The 14,077-nt window shown below is 38.9% G+C and overlaps 6 protein-coding genes and 1 long non-coding RNA gene across 7 annotated transcripts; 2 read left to right on the forward strand and 5 right to left on the reverse strand.

Annotated features, from left to right (window-relative positions):
- Positions 1 to 130: 130 nt before the first annotated feature.
- On the reverse strand, positions 131 to 560 carry LOC145700239 (clotting factor G beta subunit-like). The gene is made up of 2 exons (XM_081777492.1): positions 491 to 560; positions 131 to 443 (listed from the first exon to the last, which is right to left on the reverse strand). The coding sequence occupies exons 1-2, from the start codon at positions 516 to 518 to the stop codon at positions 178 to 180; spliced, it is 294 nt and encodes a 97-aa protein (XP_081633618.1). The 5' UTR covers positions 519 to 560; the 3' UTR covers positions 131 to 177.
- A 9-nt stretch (positions 561 to 569) lies between these two features.
- On the reverse strand, positions 570 to 1,577 carry LOC145697540 (chymotrypsin-like elastase family member 2A). The gene has a single exon (XM_081774764.1). It carries the CDS (start codon positions 1,425 to 1,427, stop codon positions 570 to 572), a length of 858 nt encoding a protein of 285 aa, XP_081630890.1. The 5' UTR covers positions 1,428 to 1,577.
- An 877-nt stretch (positions 1,578 to 2,454) lies between these two features.
- Positions 2,455 to 3,559, reverse strand: LOC145699331 (uncharacterized). The gene is made up of 3 exons (XR_014134001.1): positions 3,417 to 3,559; positions 2,616 to 3,377; positions 2,455 to 2,573 (listed from the first exon to the last, which is right to left on the reverse strand). It is a non-coding gene; the product is annotated as an uncharacterized LOC145699331 (long non-coding RNA).
- Positions 3,560 to 4,246: 687 nt separating this feature from the next.
- LOC145700028 (uncharacterized) lies at positions 4,247 to 5,341 on the forward strand. The gene is made up of 4 exons (XM_081777292.1): positions 4,247 to 4,558; positions 4,795 to 5,002; positions 5,051 to 5,198; positions 5,245 to 5,341. Exons 1-4 carry the CDS (start codon positions 4,470 to 4,472, stop codon positions 5,298 to 5,300), a joined length of 501 nt encoding a protein of 166 aa, XP_081633418.1. The 5' UTR covers positions 4,247 to 4,469; the 3' UTR covers positions 5,301 to 5,341.
- Positions 5,342 to 8,059: 2,718 nt separating this feature from the next.
- LOC145697275 (uncharacterized) lies at positions 8,060 to 9,510 on the forward strand. The gene is made up of 6 exons (XM_081774461.1): positions 8,060 to 8,220; positions 8,264 to 8,602; positions 8,677 to 8,974; positions 9,017 to 9,116; positions 9,160 to 9,339; positions 9,381 to 9,510. Exons 2-6 carry the CDS (start codon positions 8,577 to 8,579, stop codon positions 9,461 to 9,463), a joined length of 687 nt encoding a protein of 228 aa, XP_081630587.1. The 5' UTR covers positions 8,060 to 8,220; positions 8,264 to 8,576; the 3' UTR covers positions 9,464 to 9,510.
- LOC145697276 (uncharacterized) lies at positions 9,452 to 10,876 on the reverse strand. Its single transcript, XM_081774462.1, has 4 exons — positions 10,619 to 10,876; positions 10,035 to 10,575; positions 9,646 to 9,996; positions 9,452 to 9,603 (listed from the first exon to the last, which is right to left on the reverse strand). Exons 1-2 carry the CDS (start codon positions 10,871 to 10,873, stop codon positions 10,210 to 10,212), a joined length of 621 nt encoding a protein of 206 aa, XP_081630588.1. The 5' UTR covers positions 10,874 to 10,876; the 3' UTR covers positions 9,452 to 9,603; positions 9,646 to 9,996; positions 10,035 to 10,209.
- An 833-nt stretch (positions 10,877 to 11,709) lies between these two features.
- Positions 11,710 to 13,767, reverse strand: LOC145698556 (claudin-4-like). Its single transcript, XM_081775761.1, has 6 exons — positions 13,617 to 13,767; positions 12,533 to 13,574; positions 12,347 to 12,485; positions 12,048 to 12,300; positions 11,870 to 12,005; positions 11,710 to 11,828 (listed from the first exon to the last, which is right to left on the reverse strand). Exons 2-6 carry the CDS (start codon positions 12,639 to 12,641, stop codon positions 11,740 to 11,742), a joined length of 726 nt encoding a protein of 241 aa, XP_081631887.1. The 5' UTR covers positions 12,642 to 13,574; positions 13,617 to 13,767; the 3' UTR covers positions 11,710 to 11,739.
- Positions 13,768 to 14,077: the final 310 nt, after the last annotated feature.

Genomic DNA, 14,077 nt, shown 5'->3' on the forward strand with positions numbered 1-14,077 from the left:
AAAGCGATGGTTTACTGCTTTATTAGATATATAAAAAAGACTCCATTCTTGTTGAGAATGTTATTTAATTATCGAAGAATTATTTTCAACTAAGAGACTCGAACTTTATTTGGACAATTCAAGAGGGAGTTTTCCTCTTATAAGAATTATAATAATTTCATAAACGGCACCGATTTTTTAATAATTGGTGACTGTCTCATGAATCCAGGATTTGGCGACAAAAACAGACGAGTAAATAGCAGGAAATCCTTCTGCAGCACATATGAATCCCCTAGAAACAACACCACTAAGCGTGGCTCGACCGTTGATCGGACAAATAAGGGGTCCACCAGAGTCACCCTGGCACGGACTCTTGCCGCCATCAGTAATATTGTCACCGTTGAGATCGGGGACACCAACGCAAATATCGTCCGCGACCAACCTCAAGATTTTTCCATAATAACCTTAAAAATATTAATCTCACGGATGAAAAGCTCTCAAAAAGACTTACTTTTGTTGGTGCAGTATTCTTGGCTCATTATGTTAACTCCAACAGATACTAGTTCGTCAGATCCAGTCGTTCCTCCTTATTAAATGAAAAAAATAATTATGTTTTTCGATCTCTTACCAGGAGACGTAAGGCCCCATCCAGCGGTCCAACACGCTTCCCCGTGATCCGGCTCAGCGTCTGGAAGACAAGCGATTCTTGTTTTTTTTTCTGGGTCTGCAGCAATGATATTATTGTCAAATTTGATCAGACACCAATCTGAGTTAGCTCCAGTGCCGTCTGACATGTTGCCATATTCTGGGTGGTTGTAAAATTCGGTTGATCGGAGAAAATACTGGTCTGAGTCATAAGTGTCAGAATCGATATCACCAAATGTCGCGTAGATCTCCACCATGTCCTCGCAGCAATGTGCAGCACTCAACACCCAATTGTTGTGGATGATAGTGCCACCGCATCCACGTCCACCTCCGCTACCAATCGTTTCTCGTAAGAAAAGTCGAGTTATCCAAGGCCACGAGTTCTCACTAGCTGCGACACCACCGACAATCCTCGACATTTCCCCTGTCTCTGTTATATTGCCGGAAGGAAAGTTGACGTTGTTGGTGCAGCTGTCGAGGTCGACAGTGAGAATTTCAGTCAGGGGCTTAAACTCCGAGGCAGAAGTTGTTTGTGCCTTAGTTGATGTTGTGCCTGGTTCAGTTGATTCCTCTGTTGGTTGAACAATTGGTTCCTCGGTTAGCGGTTCAGTTGATGGCTCTGTTGGTGGTTCAGTTGGTTGCTCTGTCGGTGGCTGAGTTTGTGGTTCTGTCGGTGATTCCCTAGGTTGCTCTGTCGCTGAAGCAGTTGGTGGTTCTGTCGGTGGTTCAGTAGGTGGCTCTGTCGGTGGTTCAGTAGGTGGCTCTGTCGCTGGTTCAGTTGGTAGCTCTGTCGCGGGTTCCATAGGCGACTCTGTCGCTGGTTCAGTTGGTGGTCCTGTCGGTGGCTCAGTAGGTGGCTCTGTCGCTGGTTCAGTAGGTGGCTCTGTCGCTGGTTCAGTAGGCGGTTCTGTTGCTGGTTCAGTTGGTGATTCAGTAGGTGGGTCTGTCGGTGGTTCAGTAGGTTGTTCTGTCGGTGGTACAGTTGATTGCTGCGTCGGAGGTTCAGTTGTTGGCGGATCTGTTGGTGGCTCTGTCGTTGGCGTCTTCGGCGGCTCAAATGATGGCTCTGTTGATGGTTGAAATGGTGCTTCCGTGGGTGAATCAGTTGGTGGCTTTGTCGTTGTTGGTTCTGCTGGTTGTTGGATAGTCTCTGCATCAGGTACCATGCCGGATTTACGACGGTCAAGTATCTCTTTGAGTTTTTTCCGCATGTAACGAAAAACGATCATTTGCTTTATCCATCGATGTAAGGCAAACTAAATATAAAACGTTGTTATATGTTTAAGGTTAACCCTCAAATAAAGATGAAGGAACCATGATTTTTTTATAAAATGTATTCCTTCAGTCTGCTGGTGAATGCGGATTCTTAGAAAGTTAACTCACTTGCCGCGATCTTTGATTACTTTGTTGTTGAATAATCCCGGCATAAGCGAATGCAAAGATAACAAGTATTGTAATTCTCATAACGATATTTTATCGTTCCATTATATTTTTGCTCTTTAAATACTATCAGTAAAAGCGAGACTGATGGCGAGCAAGAGCTAAATAAAATTTCAAAAAATTGACTTTCAAATCTGAACTTATATTTCCCCCTTAGCTAGAGTGACAGATCTTGTCACGGACCGAATGTATCGGAAGCATAAATTGACATATTCTGAAAAGTTTCAAGTGTAGTAATATATCTCAAAGTCATGGCATGACTAATCCGGAATCGCAGGAGATACAGACTATAGAACTTGTCTTCATCCACGTTTTCTGTCGCAATTTTCACATAAAGATTTTTGGAAGAGAATTTATTTTCATTCTTTAAGAATAACGTTTGACAAAATTGCAAAGTTTTTGAATCGCATCAAACATTGTTTTGACTTCTTTTTCAACAAAATCTTCCGGGAGCGATTTTTCCAAGCCAATTTTTTCTGATGCTTTCATGGCATCGCCTCCGTTGAAATCTGAAAAAAACAATCGTCATTTTAAATTTAACTTAACGAAACCAATGTAACAAAGTCGAGAAGTTAGCTCCTCTTCCGGCCTAAGAAAAGTCGAGCCACCAGGCATCAAGGCGACTTTCTCTTCTTCGAAAAGAAGATCGCACATATCTTGGCCGGTCTTGCAGCTTTTCTCAAGAAGCTTTGCTCGGCAAATTTCGAAATCCGGGAACAGATAAAACGCAGCAGAAGCTACAAAGAGGTCATCAGTACTTCAACCAAATTTTGAGTTAACTTTCGACGATTAATTTAAATTTTTTTTCCGTCCTTGATTATTTCGACCCATTCCTGGATGGCATTTGACTCCAACTTTGACAAGTTCTTTGTAAGCATAATCAGCTACTGCTCCAAGAATTCGCTGGAAGTGCTTATTGTAATTTCGCATTTCTTCTTCGAACTTGTACAATTTCAATTTTCAGATTTCGAGCAGTTTATTTCAGATATATGATAGAAAAGGGCAAATAAGGAATATTTTCTTTTAAAATTTTTCAGAACTAAAAAGGGTTGAAGAGAAAATAAGCCCCAAAAATGGCATAAAATGGGTTGAGCATCTTAGTCAGCCCAAAATTTAAAATTTCAAAGAAGGGGATGATCAGTAGAGTTTTCTGATCATTAATTGATAAAAAAATTTTGGGAAGCATCTACGGTTTCCCTGTAATGTAGATATATTTAACCTGTAAAAATTTGAAAACAATACGAATTGTCTATCAAAAGATAGATTTTTTGGGCGCGAACCCTATCCATGCAAAAACGAGGACAGCGTGGAAGCTAAGAATTTACTGACTTGATAGGTAAAAAGGTACTTACAGAAGATCAAAGGTCGCCCAACATAAAACGATCCAATTTTTGAGTTTCAATTTTGTCTCTTCCTTCATCTTGGTAAATTAGAAAAAAATGCCGAACTCGTTTAACTTCTTGATGAGAAGATATGGAAGATTGGCTCGTTAATGCGGACTTTAATGGCTCTATTTTGCTCGCTCAGACGACATTTCGCAAGAAAATATTACGACAGGATGTAAAAAAGCCATTTTTTATTTGAAAATTGTTCAAAGCGCGAAATCCGAAATAAAATAACAATAATTTTGAGAATTAAGAATACAATTGCCGAAAAATAGAATGAATGATTTATAAACCCTTCAATGTCACTAAATTGAATTGTTTTCATCCCTTTGACGGCGGGGTGCTCTTTCGTCTTTGTGGTGCTCATTTGAATGAGCCCAGACTTTTGCCTTTTTAGCGCTGATTTTTGGATAAACCACTTTTCCAGGAAAAGGGATTTCTTTTTCATTATATAAATTGAAACTGGGAGGCTTCTTTTTTGCTTCGAAAATGAACTACAGTCACTGTTGTTAGAGAAATTACTGATATAAAGAGATTATGATGAGAAATTCAGCTTAATTATTCAAAGTAATATTGGTGGGATCTGAATAGATACCCTTGTTAAACATATAATATACTATCTGGCATATGCCGAGCCAGAGCGCATTGACTATTCAAAGTATCCTGCTGCTACCGACTATTTAGCAAATTATTACAGTTCGCGCTCGTTAAAAACCGCCCGAGATTGGTGTAATCCGCGAAAAGTGGCCCGGATGAAAACATGAATATAAATCATCCCTCTTCGAAGGTGCAAATAATTGAATCCGCTGAGCCGCGGCTTGAGCCGATTCCAGCTAAGTTAAAAGCAAAATTAATAAACTGAGAAGATCTCCAAGAGCCCGGATCGATATTGGATTGATAGTCGACTCCGCTAGCACACTCCTCCATTATTTTATTTTTCAATCATCAACCAAGCGAAAACGAAGAAAAAAAAGAGAATTTTAAAATGGCGCAAGATCGCTAGCAGACAGAAAAAAGAAAATGAGTGAGAAGAAAGAACAGGGGAAAGAAATGATCAATGAAGAATTGTACAGGGGCTGTCTTGTCTGGAAATGTCACGGGATATTACAGTAAGTGACGGTTTATCGACAGATAATTTAATGAGAATCGTTAATTGCCAATTAGTTTGAAGGTCGTTTAATAATTTTTTCGAAGGAATAATGAAATCGATCAATTTTGGAAAAAAGAGTTGAAAGTCTGACAGACAAAAAACTAAAAATAAATATTCGCTTTTGTGAAACATGAAAATATAGCTAATAAAATTGAAATAGAAATTTCGGTGAATAATTTTGATGAAAATTTTTAGTCGAATATGCCGGTGCCGGAATGAATATAAAAAATGGGGATTGTTCGACTCGACGCTTTTATGCTGCTTTGGTTGGACTGAAAATAACGAAGGTGCGAGGCAACCGCAACTGTGTCAGCCCGAGCAAATCTACAGAACCGTTGTGGTCACGGAGCCGAGCAGAGACCCGAGTGAATATGATGAGGCCGATTTGGAATTCATGTGCCAGGTAAACGACCAAAAATAACGGAATGCAAGAGCATTATTTTCCTTTTAGCGGGATATATCAATCGACATGGGCGTCGATGACGTCGAAGAAACAGCAATCATGGGACTTGACAATGTTGACGTGCTAGACAATGGAGTAAATGAGACTGCTGATTTAGAATATGAGATGAAAATGTACTGCCAGGTCGATGACGCAGGTTTCAAGCTCGATTAAAAACCATTCGTTCTAAATGCCACTTTCAGGCGATACATTTGGCAACGACTATGATGCAGGCGGCGGTGGAGATGATTATTATTGAACATAGAATGGTACAAAATACTGCTGCTTTTTTTATTTATGGTGCTAAATAAATTGACAAGTTAAAAATTCTAAATTTTAAAACAGTGAAAATCATATTATTTGCCATACTAATCGGTCGGAAGGACCACCCCTGCTGTCGGAATATTCTTCGAGAGTTATGTCATCGCTTTTGTCAGCGTACCAGGCTTAAAATATATTTTATTTTTTGAAAAATAAATTTTTGGAATACCATATTTCGTTTTTTCATCTGGTCTTATAAAGTAGTATTCTTTGCTATCACTCTTTTTATAAAAATCAAAGAACCAGATGTAGCCAAATTTATCAGAATCTAAGTCAGCGAGTTTTTTGTGGTTGACAACACTTTCGTTTGTTTGATCTTTCATGAAGCTATTCAATGTAAGTTTCTATTTATTTTTTTGTATTCATTAGCTTTTCCTTTTTTATAAGCGGCAACACAACCAGCTTCTCTGTTGCAGCCATGAGTCTCGATAATGTATCGATGTTTCTTTTCCGTCGCGTAGAATTTTATTTCATGGTGTCCATCATAAACGAGCATGTTTTCACTCCGAAGTCCGCAATATGCATATTTCTAAGAAAAGATTTTACCGTAAAATTTTTACGATCGTTGAATTCGAAATAATGCTAGTACCTTATCTTTTTTATTCTTGAATCCAATGTCGTTAGGACGACATTCAGCATTGCCATTTTGATGGAGAAAACAAACTTCATCATTTTTGCAGTGATTTTCAAAGCAGGAATTATCAGACTGGCATTCTGAACCGTACCAGCCCTCCTGACATTTGCATTTGTAAATCCCCCCATCAAGCTCGCAGTCGCCATGGTCGCTGCAACCCGTTACTTGGCAAGATCCATGCTCGCAATAGTCGCCACCAAAACCTTCCGGACAATGGCAAATTTTGTCATCAACGCAGTGCCCACCATTTTGGCAAGCGAAAATTGGACACAAGCCATTGATTGCTAAGCTTACTGTTGTTGGAGTCTCAATGGTAGTTGTTGTTTCGGCAAAGGTCGTTGTTAGACGACTCGTTTGAATCGTTGGCAGGTTTGTTGGCGAGTTTGTCGTGGGATTTGTTGTTGGATTCGTTGTCGGTTCCGTCGTTGGATTTCTTGCTGCATTTGTCGTGGAATTTATTGATGGAATCGTTGTTAGGCCCGCTGTTGTTTTCGTTGTTGGATTCGTTGATGGCTTAATCGTTTGGTCAGTTGTTGAGTCCGCTGTTGGATCTATCGCTTGATTAGTTGTTGGCTCTGGTTTCGAGTCTGTCGTTGGATTTGTTGTCGCATCTGTTGTCAGGTCTGTTGTTGGGCTCGTCGTTGGTCTTGTTGTTTCATTTGTTGTCAGTTCTGTTGTCGTTGAAACCTGACTCGTCCTGTCTGTCGTTTTACGATTCGAGCTAAAAGTCGTTGATGATGGACTTTCAGAAGGGTTTGTTATTCGTTGAGTTGTTGATTGAATATCAGAAACCGTGGTTTGAGCCGTCGAACTGTGAAATTTCTCAAATGTTGTAGTTGCCGATTCCTCTAGCAATGTTTTATCTGTTGTTAGAATAGAGGTACTTGTCGTTGTTTCCACAAAGGTATCGTTTTCACTTATTCCAGCGTCATGTGATTTTTTCAGAATAACTGGGACTGTAATATTTATTGTCAAAAATATAAGCACAAGAAAAAGCGAAAGGATTGCGCAAATCTTTCTTTTTAAAAGTGACATAATTTCCTCTTAGATATTTTTGAAGTAATCTATTTTTCATTGAAGAAGTCTATTCCGGCTGCATTAAGTAGAGTCCGAACATGATAAGATGACAAACAGGTGGGTTTGCTCAAGAATAAAAAATATTCCATGTTAGCTTGCCCTAATTCGGATCGAAACGATAAGACTGTCAATTATTCAACTCTAGGACGACAGGTAAGCATAGACACCTGAATGATAAATATCTGATTTATTTTCTGAGTTCAGAATTCTGAGTGCACGAATCGAGTTACTCAAAGTTTCATAATTTTTGTGGTTTTAACGAAATACTGGTAATTCTCCCACTCGTTATTGCCACAGTCGAGTGTGTTCAGTTTTATCATTATTTGCTTATAGCAATTATAATTATAATTGATAAAAAAAACTGTCATTCGCCGATTTTCTAAAATGCTGGATGTTTACTTTTGCGCGCCCAGGTAAATCCAGGGGTGATCCGGGTTGATCCAAAAAATGAAGAAACTGAATCTGAGGCTAATCTTGCCCCCTTTTCAACAATTTTGTTTGAAGTCAAGTCTTGCTCAGAACATCAAACCCGTTTTTTTTATTCTTCAGAGAGAAAATTTTCGGAAATGAAACTTTCTTCTTCCTTTTTTCTATCGGTGGCGTTTGGAGAAGTTCCAGTGATTTTGACGAAGGAGCAGATTCAAGAGACGGCGGGAAAATGGGACATGCAAATTGATAAGGCTCATAAAGGGACTTACGATCTCATGGGAAAGTGTCATAAACAAGCATAAAAATGGGGATGGGCGACTATAAATCGCAATTTTTGAGGGAGGGGGCACGAATTTACATAAAGGTGCGTCTATTTTATAGAAAACTTTTATCAAATTTTCGACCAATAAGATTTTTGCATTCAGCCTGTCGGCCAATCAGATTTCCTGAAAATTGTCTTAAAAATTCAAAATATTTTTTGTACCGTTTTTGTGACTTGAGACGACATCTTTTGTTGGGATACTTTTAATAATTTTTTGACACTTCAAAAAGCCAACCAAAAATATATCCATTGCGGCTCTAATGGCGATACCATCCGTCTTACATGCCTTGACGGATATGTTGACAACTCAATGAACAAAGACAGTATCACTGCAACCTGCAGCTGTAACGAAAGTGATTGTAAATTGAACCTTAACAAGCCCTACAAATGCATGAAGTAAGTTTTAAGAGCCTACTTGCTTCTATGGCCAATTCTTTAGACAGGGAATCTGTCCGATTCCAATTTGGCAAGGCGCATTTGGCCACTCATTGAAAGATTCCGACTCCGACTGGGCGTTGCTCGATTTCAAGCTGCGAAAAGAAGCGGCTCTTTCGGAAGACATCGTTGGATTCACTTGGGATCAGGAGCAGGTTTTAAATTTTCACCAGCTAGATTAAGAAGCTTCGAAAATGTTTTGTTGTTCCATTTTTTGAAACTTGAGAAAACAGTGGTTCCCCAAAGATGATAATTTTACACTGGTGGTGGCGTGTCCCTTCAACGTGTTTGGCTTTGAGTACGCGGAGGAAATTGATATGGACGATATTGAACAAGTCACTAAGTAAGTAAGCATCTCTTCTTTCTTTATGGACTTTTGATCAATTATCATTAGTTTTGTCTTCATCATCATTTTAGTCAAGGAATGGAAATGCTCAAAACATGTCAAAGCGACGAACTGGCCCGATTGAACCTAAAAGAAAACTCTGCCCGAACCGCCCGAAAGAACAGAAAACTCAAACGCCTGGCGACTCGAGCTGCGAAAAAGGGTCGAAAAGCAAGAATGAATGGAGATTTTACAGACAAACTGTGCGAAATGGTGAAAGAAGAGCGAACGAGATTTGATCAATACTTGAAAAGAAAGAACATTCTAGTGGAAAGAAGCTCTTGGGCGAGGGAGATGGAGTACGAAAGCGAATGTCTTTGTGAAAAAGAGGTTTGGGTTTCAAGCCATGTTAAAATTCATAAAATGATCTAGAAATGGGCTGGTCGAGAGTATTACGGAAAAATCTCAACTATTGATGGTCGAGTCACATCTGCTTCAGCTGACGGTCGTCTTTGGACCATCGTTTCCAAGGGTAAAAATAGAGCAATCGACTTTTCAAACATCAAAATTTAAAGGAACGAAGGGAGTAGAGTCAGGAGCCCGCTCATTCAAAATCGCCATCGACATGCTCAACGAAAACTCACACATCAAATGGATGAGCAACAAGGAAATGAAAGCAGCCGGAGAGAAGAAACAGTACACTTGCGAACTTGGCATCGTTTCCGGCTACTACCCTCATCTTGCTCCTTGCCTCGGTATTTATCAACTCTCGTTTTATTTTAATTAAATTTTGTAGAAAAATTTCATGGGGGTGAGATTCACAAGTACATGAAAAACTACAAGCAAGCTAAGAAGCTCGGACTCATCAATAGAGAATAGAATTTTTATGACTGTAAATATAAAATAGGCATTGGTAAATAAAAATTAACGAGAATGAAGAACTATATGCAGGTTTTAAGAATATCCAATCCTGGTTGAGATTTCTTCGATTCATCAATATTATGCAGATTTTGACGAATCTAAAAGTGTTTTATGCCAAAAGGGTCATTTCCAAGACTAACTTTTGATAGCACATTTGAACTATTTCTTATTCCTTCCCAGGGCATATCTTTGAATGTTTCCCAGACGGTCGTATACGGCAGATTTTTCCAACTCAAGAAAGAGCTTCCTTGCCCATGCAACAAGGCGCACCCTCTCTCTTTCGTTATTTTCTGACAGAAACAATCTTCTTTCAACTCGATAGTGCAAGACCGAACTCCCCAAGATCGAAGGTTCCATTCGCAGGGAAGAATACCAAGCATCTCCTTATTCTCGTGGAAAAGAGCGTTCAAAGCGCACTGGTCAGCGAGAAAATGAGCTCTCCAGATAATATGACGGGTGATGGAGTCATTGAGTGCTTTTTCGTAGGAGTTCTAATAGAGAATCGATTGAGTTGTTTTCCTTGTCTTACATTTGGGTCGTGATGATAAGGAGTCCTGAAAATATTTTGCCTCAGACGATCGAAATCCCAGATGTGCAGACCCCCGTTTAGGCCATATTTATTGTGAGAATATGGTCGATGCGAATAATATCTTTCGAAAGGATCGAAAAAATAACGTATTTTTACATCATCAGATTCATCATTTTTATCCTTTGCCATGCTCTTTATGAGGATGTTCTTGAGCCATTCCGATAACTGTATTATTCGGCAAATGGTCAAAAATTTCAAAAAGCTCCTCAATCGGCCTGAGAATAATCGTATCTGCATCGAGCAACATCAATCTTTTCAACTCTGGGAAAGTTTGATGGAAAACGACTTTCAAGTGGCCACAGCCTTTGAATTTCAGAGTTTCGCGAAGTGAGTCCATTTCGGGAGACGTATTGTCTTTTCGGATGTCGAAAAATGTGTGGTTCAGATCGGGTATAGAAGTGGAGATGAAGTTCTGGACAGAAATTGGGTTGTCAGTGGCGATTCGGAAGTTGATATGGCAGTTTGTGAAAGTAAGGATGCTCTTAGAAGGAGTAAATGGGGATCAATGAATGATCTTTTCCTACCTTTATCGAAACGAGGAACATATTCAGGAAGAAGTCAGTTTTCGTCCCTCCACCAGGGCAAATTATAAAACCAATATCTAGCTCTCTCATTTTTCTCTCATTATTTTGATCTTTTCGAATTTGAAGATATCTTTGTATTGAAGAAAAATCAGCATATTGCTCGATCAGAAACGGATAGTAAAAACTTATTCCAAGCGCAGTCAAAATTATTAAAATTACCAAAATTTTTAAGAAAAGAAAAACTCTCTCACGCATTTTCACTGTTGTTATTATTTCTGTTTCCTAGGATTTTTACGTAACAAAGAGCAGCAATTAAAAAATCATAAGTTTTATGATGCGATGTGTCAAGGTTAAAGCGACAAAATGACGGATTTTGCTGATTTTTGTGTGAAAATTCAGAGTGTCGAAAATTTGTTCTTTTTTAAATCTTATATTATTAATAATCATTTTGATAAAACAATTATAAGGGAAATTCGCGCTGAAAGACAAAATCCCAATTAGTAATAAGCAATAAACTTCAAAACATCATCTCAGACGCGCGATAAATCAGACTTTGATGAATAAAATAATTTCGACTCTGCTCTCTAGAAACACAGCTTTACGCAGTTTTTATGTTTTGCAATCATGGAGGAGTTAGTGAAAATGGAGGAGTATAAATCGAGAGGAACATCTTTGAAGGCATCGATCAAGAGAAAAATAAGCTCTGAGGAGTATGTCAAGAAAGAAATTAAAATTACAGGAAACTCTCAACAAAGCCCTAGAAATGAGGACAAAATAAAAATATTTTTGAGAGTCGGATAAGTCTACGAAGAGGAGCCCTTAACCCGAAAAAGTAGCCGCACCGAAAGCCTCCCTCGAAAAACTTCGAACCTTGACGAATCCATCGACCACGACCTGGGTGGATTTATTAGATTCTGCAGCATAGGCTTGGTTCAAATTAATTTCAAGCTCCAAACCCTAACTCATCATTTTTGACCCGATTTTGAGCTTTTTACTGCGCCTTCATCACCGCTGCTCTTTTCATGACGTACATTTTGCTTTATGTCAATCTTGGCTAGAAAGGAAAGATGACTCGCTGTACATTTTCTGTATGACTGTATTTATTTTTAAACAAAGAGATTTTATACAAATTCTTTTCTCTGGGAATATTGAGATGAGTGGTAGGATTGAGCGTAATGGTGGCCGGATTGGTAGTTGTTTCGTTGAGCATCTGAAAATTTTTGAATTTCGACGAGACTTCTTGCTACTTACAGTCGACGTCGTACTCGTCCTCTTCATCATCCTTGCTGCCGCAGCAACCCATAAACATAATGATAGCGACACCGATATAAATGGCAGATGCGCACCATCCAGCGTAAATTGCCGCTCCCAGAGTCCATTGAGTTCCCTAAAATCTCCACTATAAAAAGCCTCTAGAATCGTTACTTACAGCATTGACTTGCATTCCTCCACCATATCCGCCACCGCCCATAGCAAGCATTTTGTACCTTCTAATGATGCTATGAGCGGCCCAGGAAGTAGCGGCAAGAATCAAGAAACCCGCGACGGAAAAGCAACCGGCAGCGCCGCCAGCTGCTCGATTTTTGTCTTTTTTGGTGCTGGCGATGTTGACCGATTCGGAAGAAGCGACGCCGGAAACAAATCCGCAGGTTCCAGCGATGCAGCCGAGGATGACAAGGGCTCTTAGTGGAATATAAGTAAGGGTTGAAAAGGGTCTTTTCTTATTACCGAAAACCGACTATTCCATATTGAGCTAACTGAGCAATACCGAATTGAGAAAGACTCTGGCATTGATAATTTCCAGCATTAGCTGGCTTCTCACAGTATTTCCACAAGCCGAGGGCCTTGGTTTGTGATGTCTGGATTCCTTAATATCTTCGTTGATATCATTTGATTGAATTTGAATCTGCTCACCTGCCATATTAGAGACATTTGTAGCCCAAAAAGGTGTGATCAGACAATAAAAACTCAAAAAGACTGCGCAAAAGCCGAGAAAGATGCCTACTGTTCTTGCAAACCCCATTTTCAACGAATTCTCTGCTCACTCGACAACGGAAATTTGAATATTGCGGGTGCGCCGGATTGATGAACAAATACGAATTTGGCCTCCGTAATTGGCAAGCAAATGGTAGAAGGGAAAACAAATACCAGTATGGCGGGACAATGAGAGAATAAAATAAATATGAACAACAATTTTCTTAGATTGATTCCAACTATAAACGAAAAAGAAAATCGTATGGTTTCCCAACATTCCCCAGTTTTCGTGATATTGCTTTCAAGTTCTCTTGAAATCGCTCTTTATAGCTCATTATACTTTTTTCAGCGAGTGTAACTTCGGTTAAATGATGGAGTTCTTTGAATATTTCATCCAAAATATCTGCCATTTGCGTCCGAAAGAAGGACTCGTATCTGATTATTATTTTCCCACAATCATTGTGCCATTTTCGTGCCTGATTGATCAATTGATGCGTCTCCGTTTCCCATCTTTCTTTCAGGCTTATTTCTTCGATAGCCTGGAGTCGCATGTTATCTACTTCTTCTTCAATATTTTTTTGAGTTTTGAATAGAGTTTTGAAATAAGACTCAAATCGAACTTGATGCATATTCAGATATTCTAGATTATCATCGATATAATCATTTTCAGTGATAACTCTTTCGAATATTCTTTTTATCTTTTGTCCCAGTTCCAGAATGTTGGTTTCAAGCTCAGTAGACGTTTGTACAGCGTCAGATTCTAGTTTTTTGATAACTAATTCTTGATTTTCAAGCCTTTGCTTCAGGTCCTCATTATCCGTCTCAAGCTTTTTGATCAACGAATTCTGATCATTAATTGTGTTCTTCAAATCATATCTTTCGCTTTCAGCATCCGCTATCTTTATTGTCAGCCAGTCTGTCTTCCTTTTTACTTGTCGAATTTCATCATCAATCATTTTCTGCAAATCCCCTCTTGTTAAACCTGAAGACTCGAAGTCGATACTTTTACTTCATGCTTTCTTACCTGGTCCAACTTCTCTATTTACTGAATCCTCAGAAAAAGAACTTTCACTTTGAGAGGAGAAATTTTCAAAATCATTAGTAACAGTATTTTCACTTGCCGTACTTTCGTTGTCAGACATTTTCGAAAAGCTTCTCGACAAAAAATGATTTTCCCTCAATAGAGGAGTAAAGCAAAGAGAACACCTCTTGAAAGAAATGTTAACAATCAGTATTTAAATATGAAATTCAAATACAGACTGTCATTGACATCATTTATTTCTTTTCTTATAGTTTATTACACAATAGAAAGAAATCATGACCAGTTCCATTCAAGATCCCGTCTTGACGATTCTCTTGTCGTCGCTTTTAAAATATCTCCAGGAAGAAACCCCCTATCAATCCAATCTGCCGAGAATCCAAACTCACCTTCATCGACATACTCTATTTCATTTGCTATAAACATTAAGTAGGAGTTTATCGTAT

This window comes from Oikopleura dioica, chromosome 2 (assembly GCF_907165135.1).
Source record: "Oikopleura dioica chromosome 2, OKI2018_I68_1.0, whole genome shotgun sequence".
NCBI classification, from domain to species: Eukaryota; Metazoa; Chordata; class Appendicularia; order Copelata; family Oikopleuridae; genus Oikopleura; species Oikopleura dioica.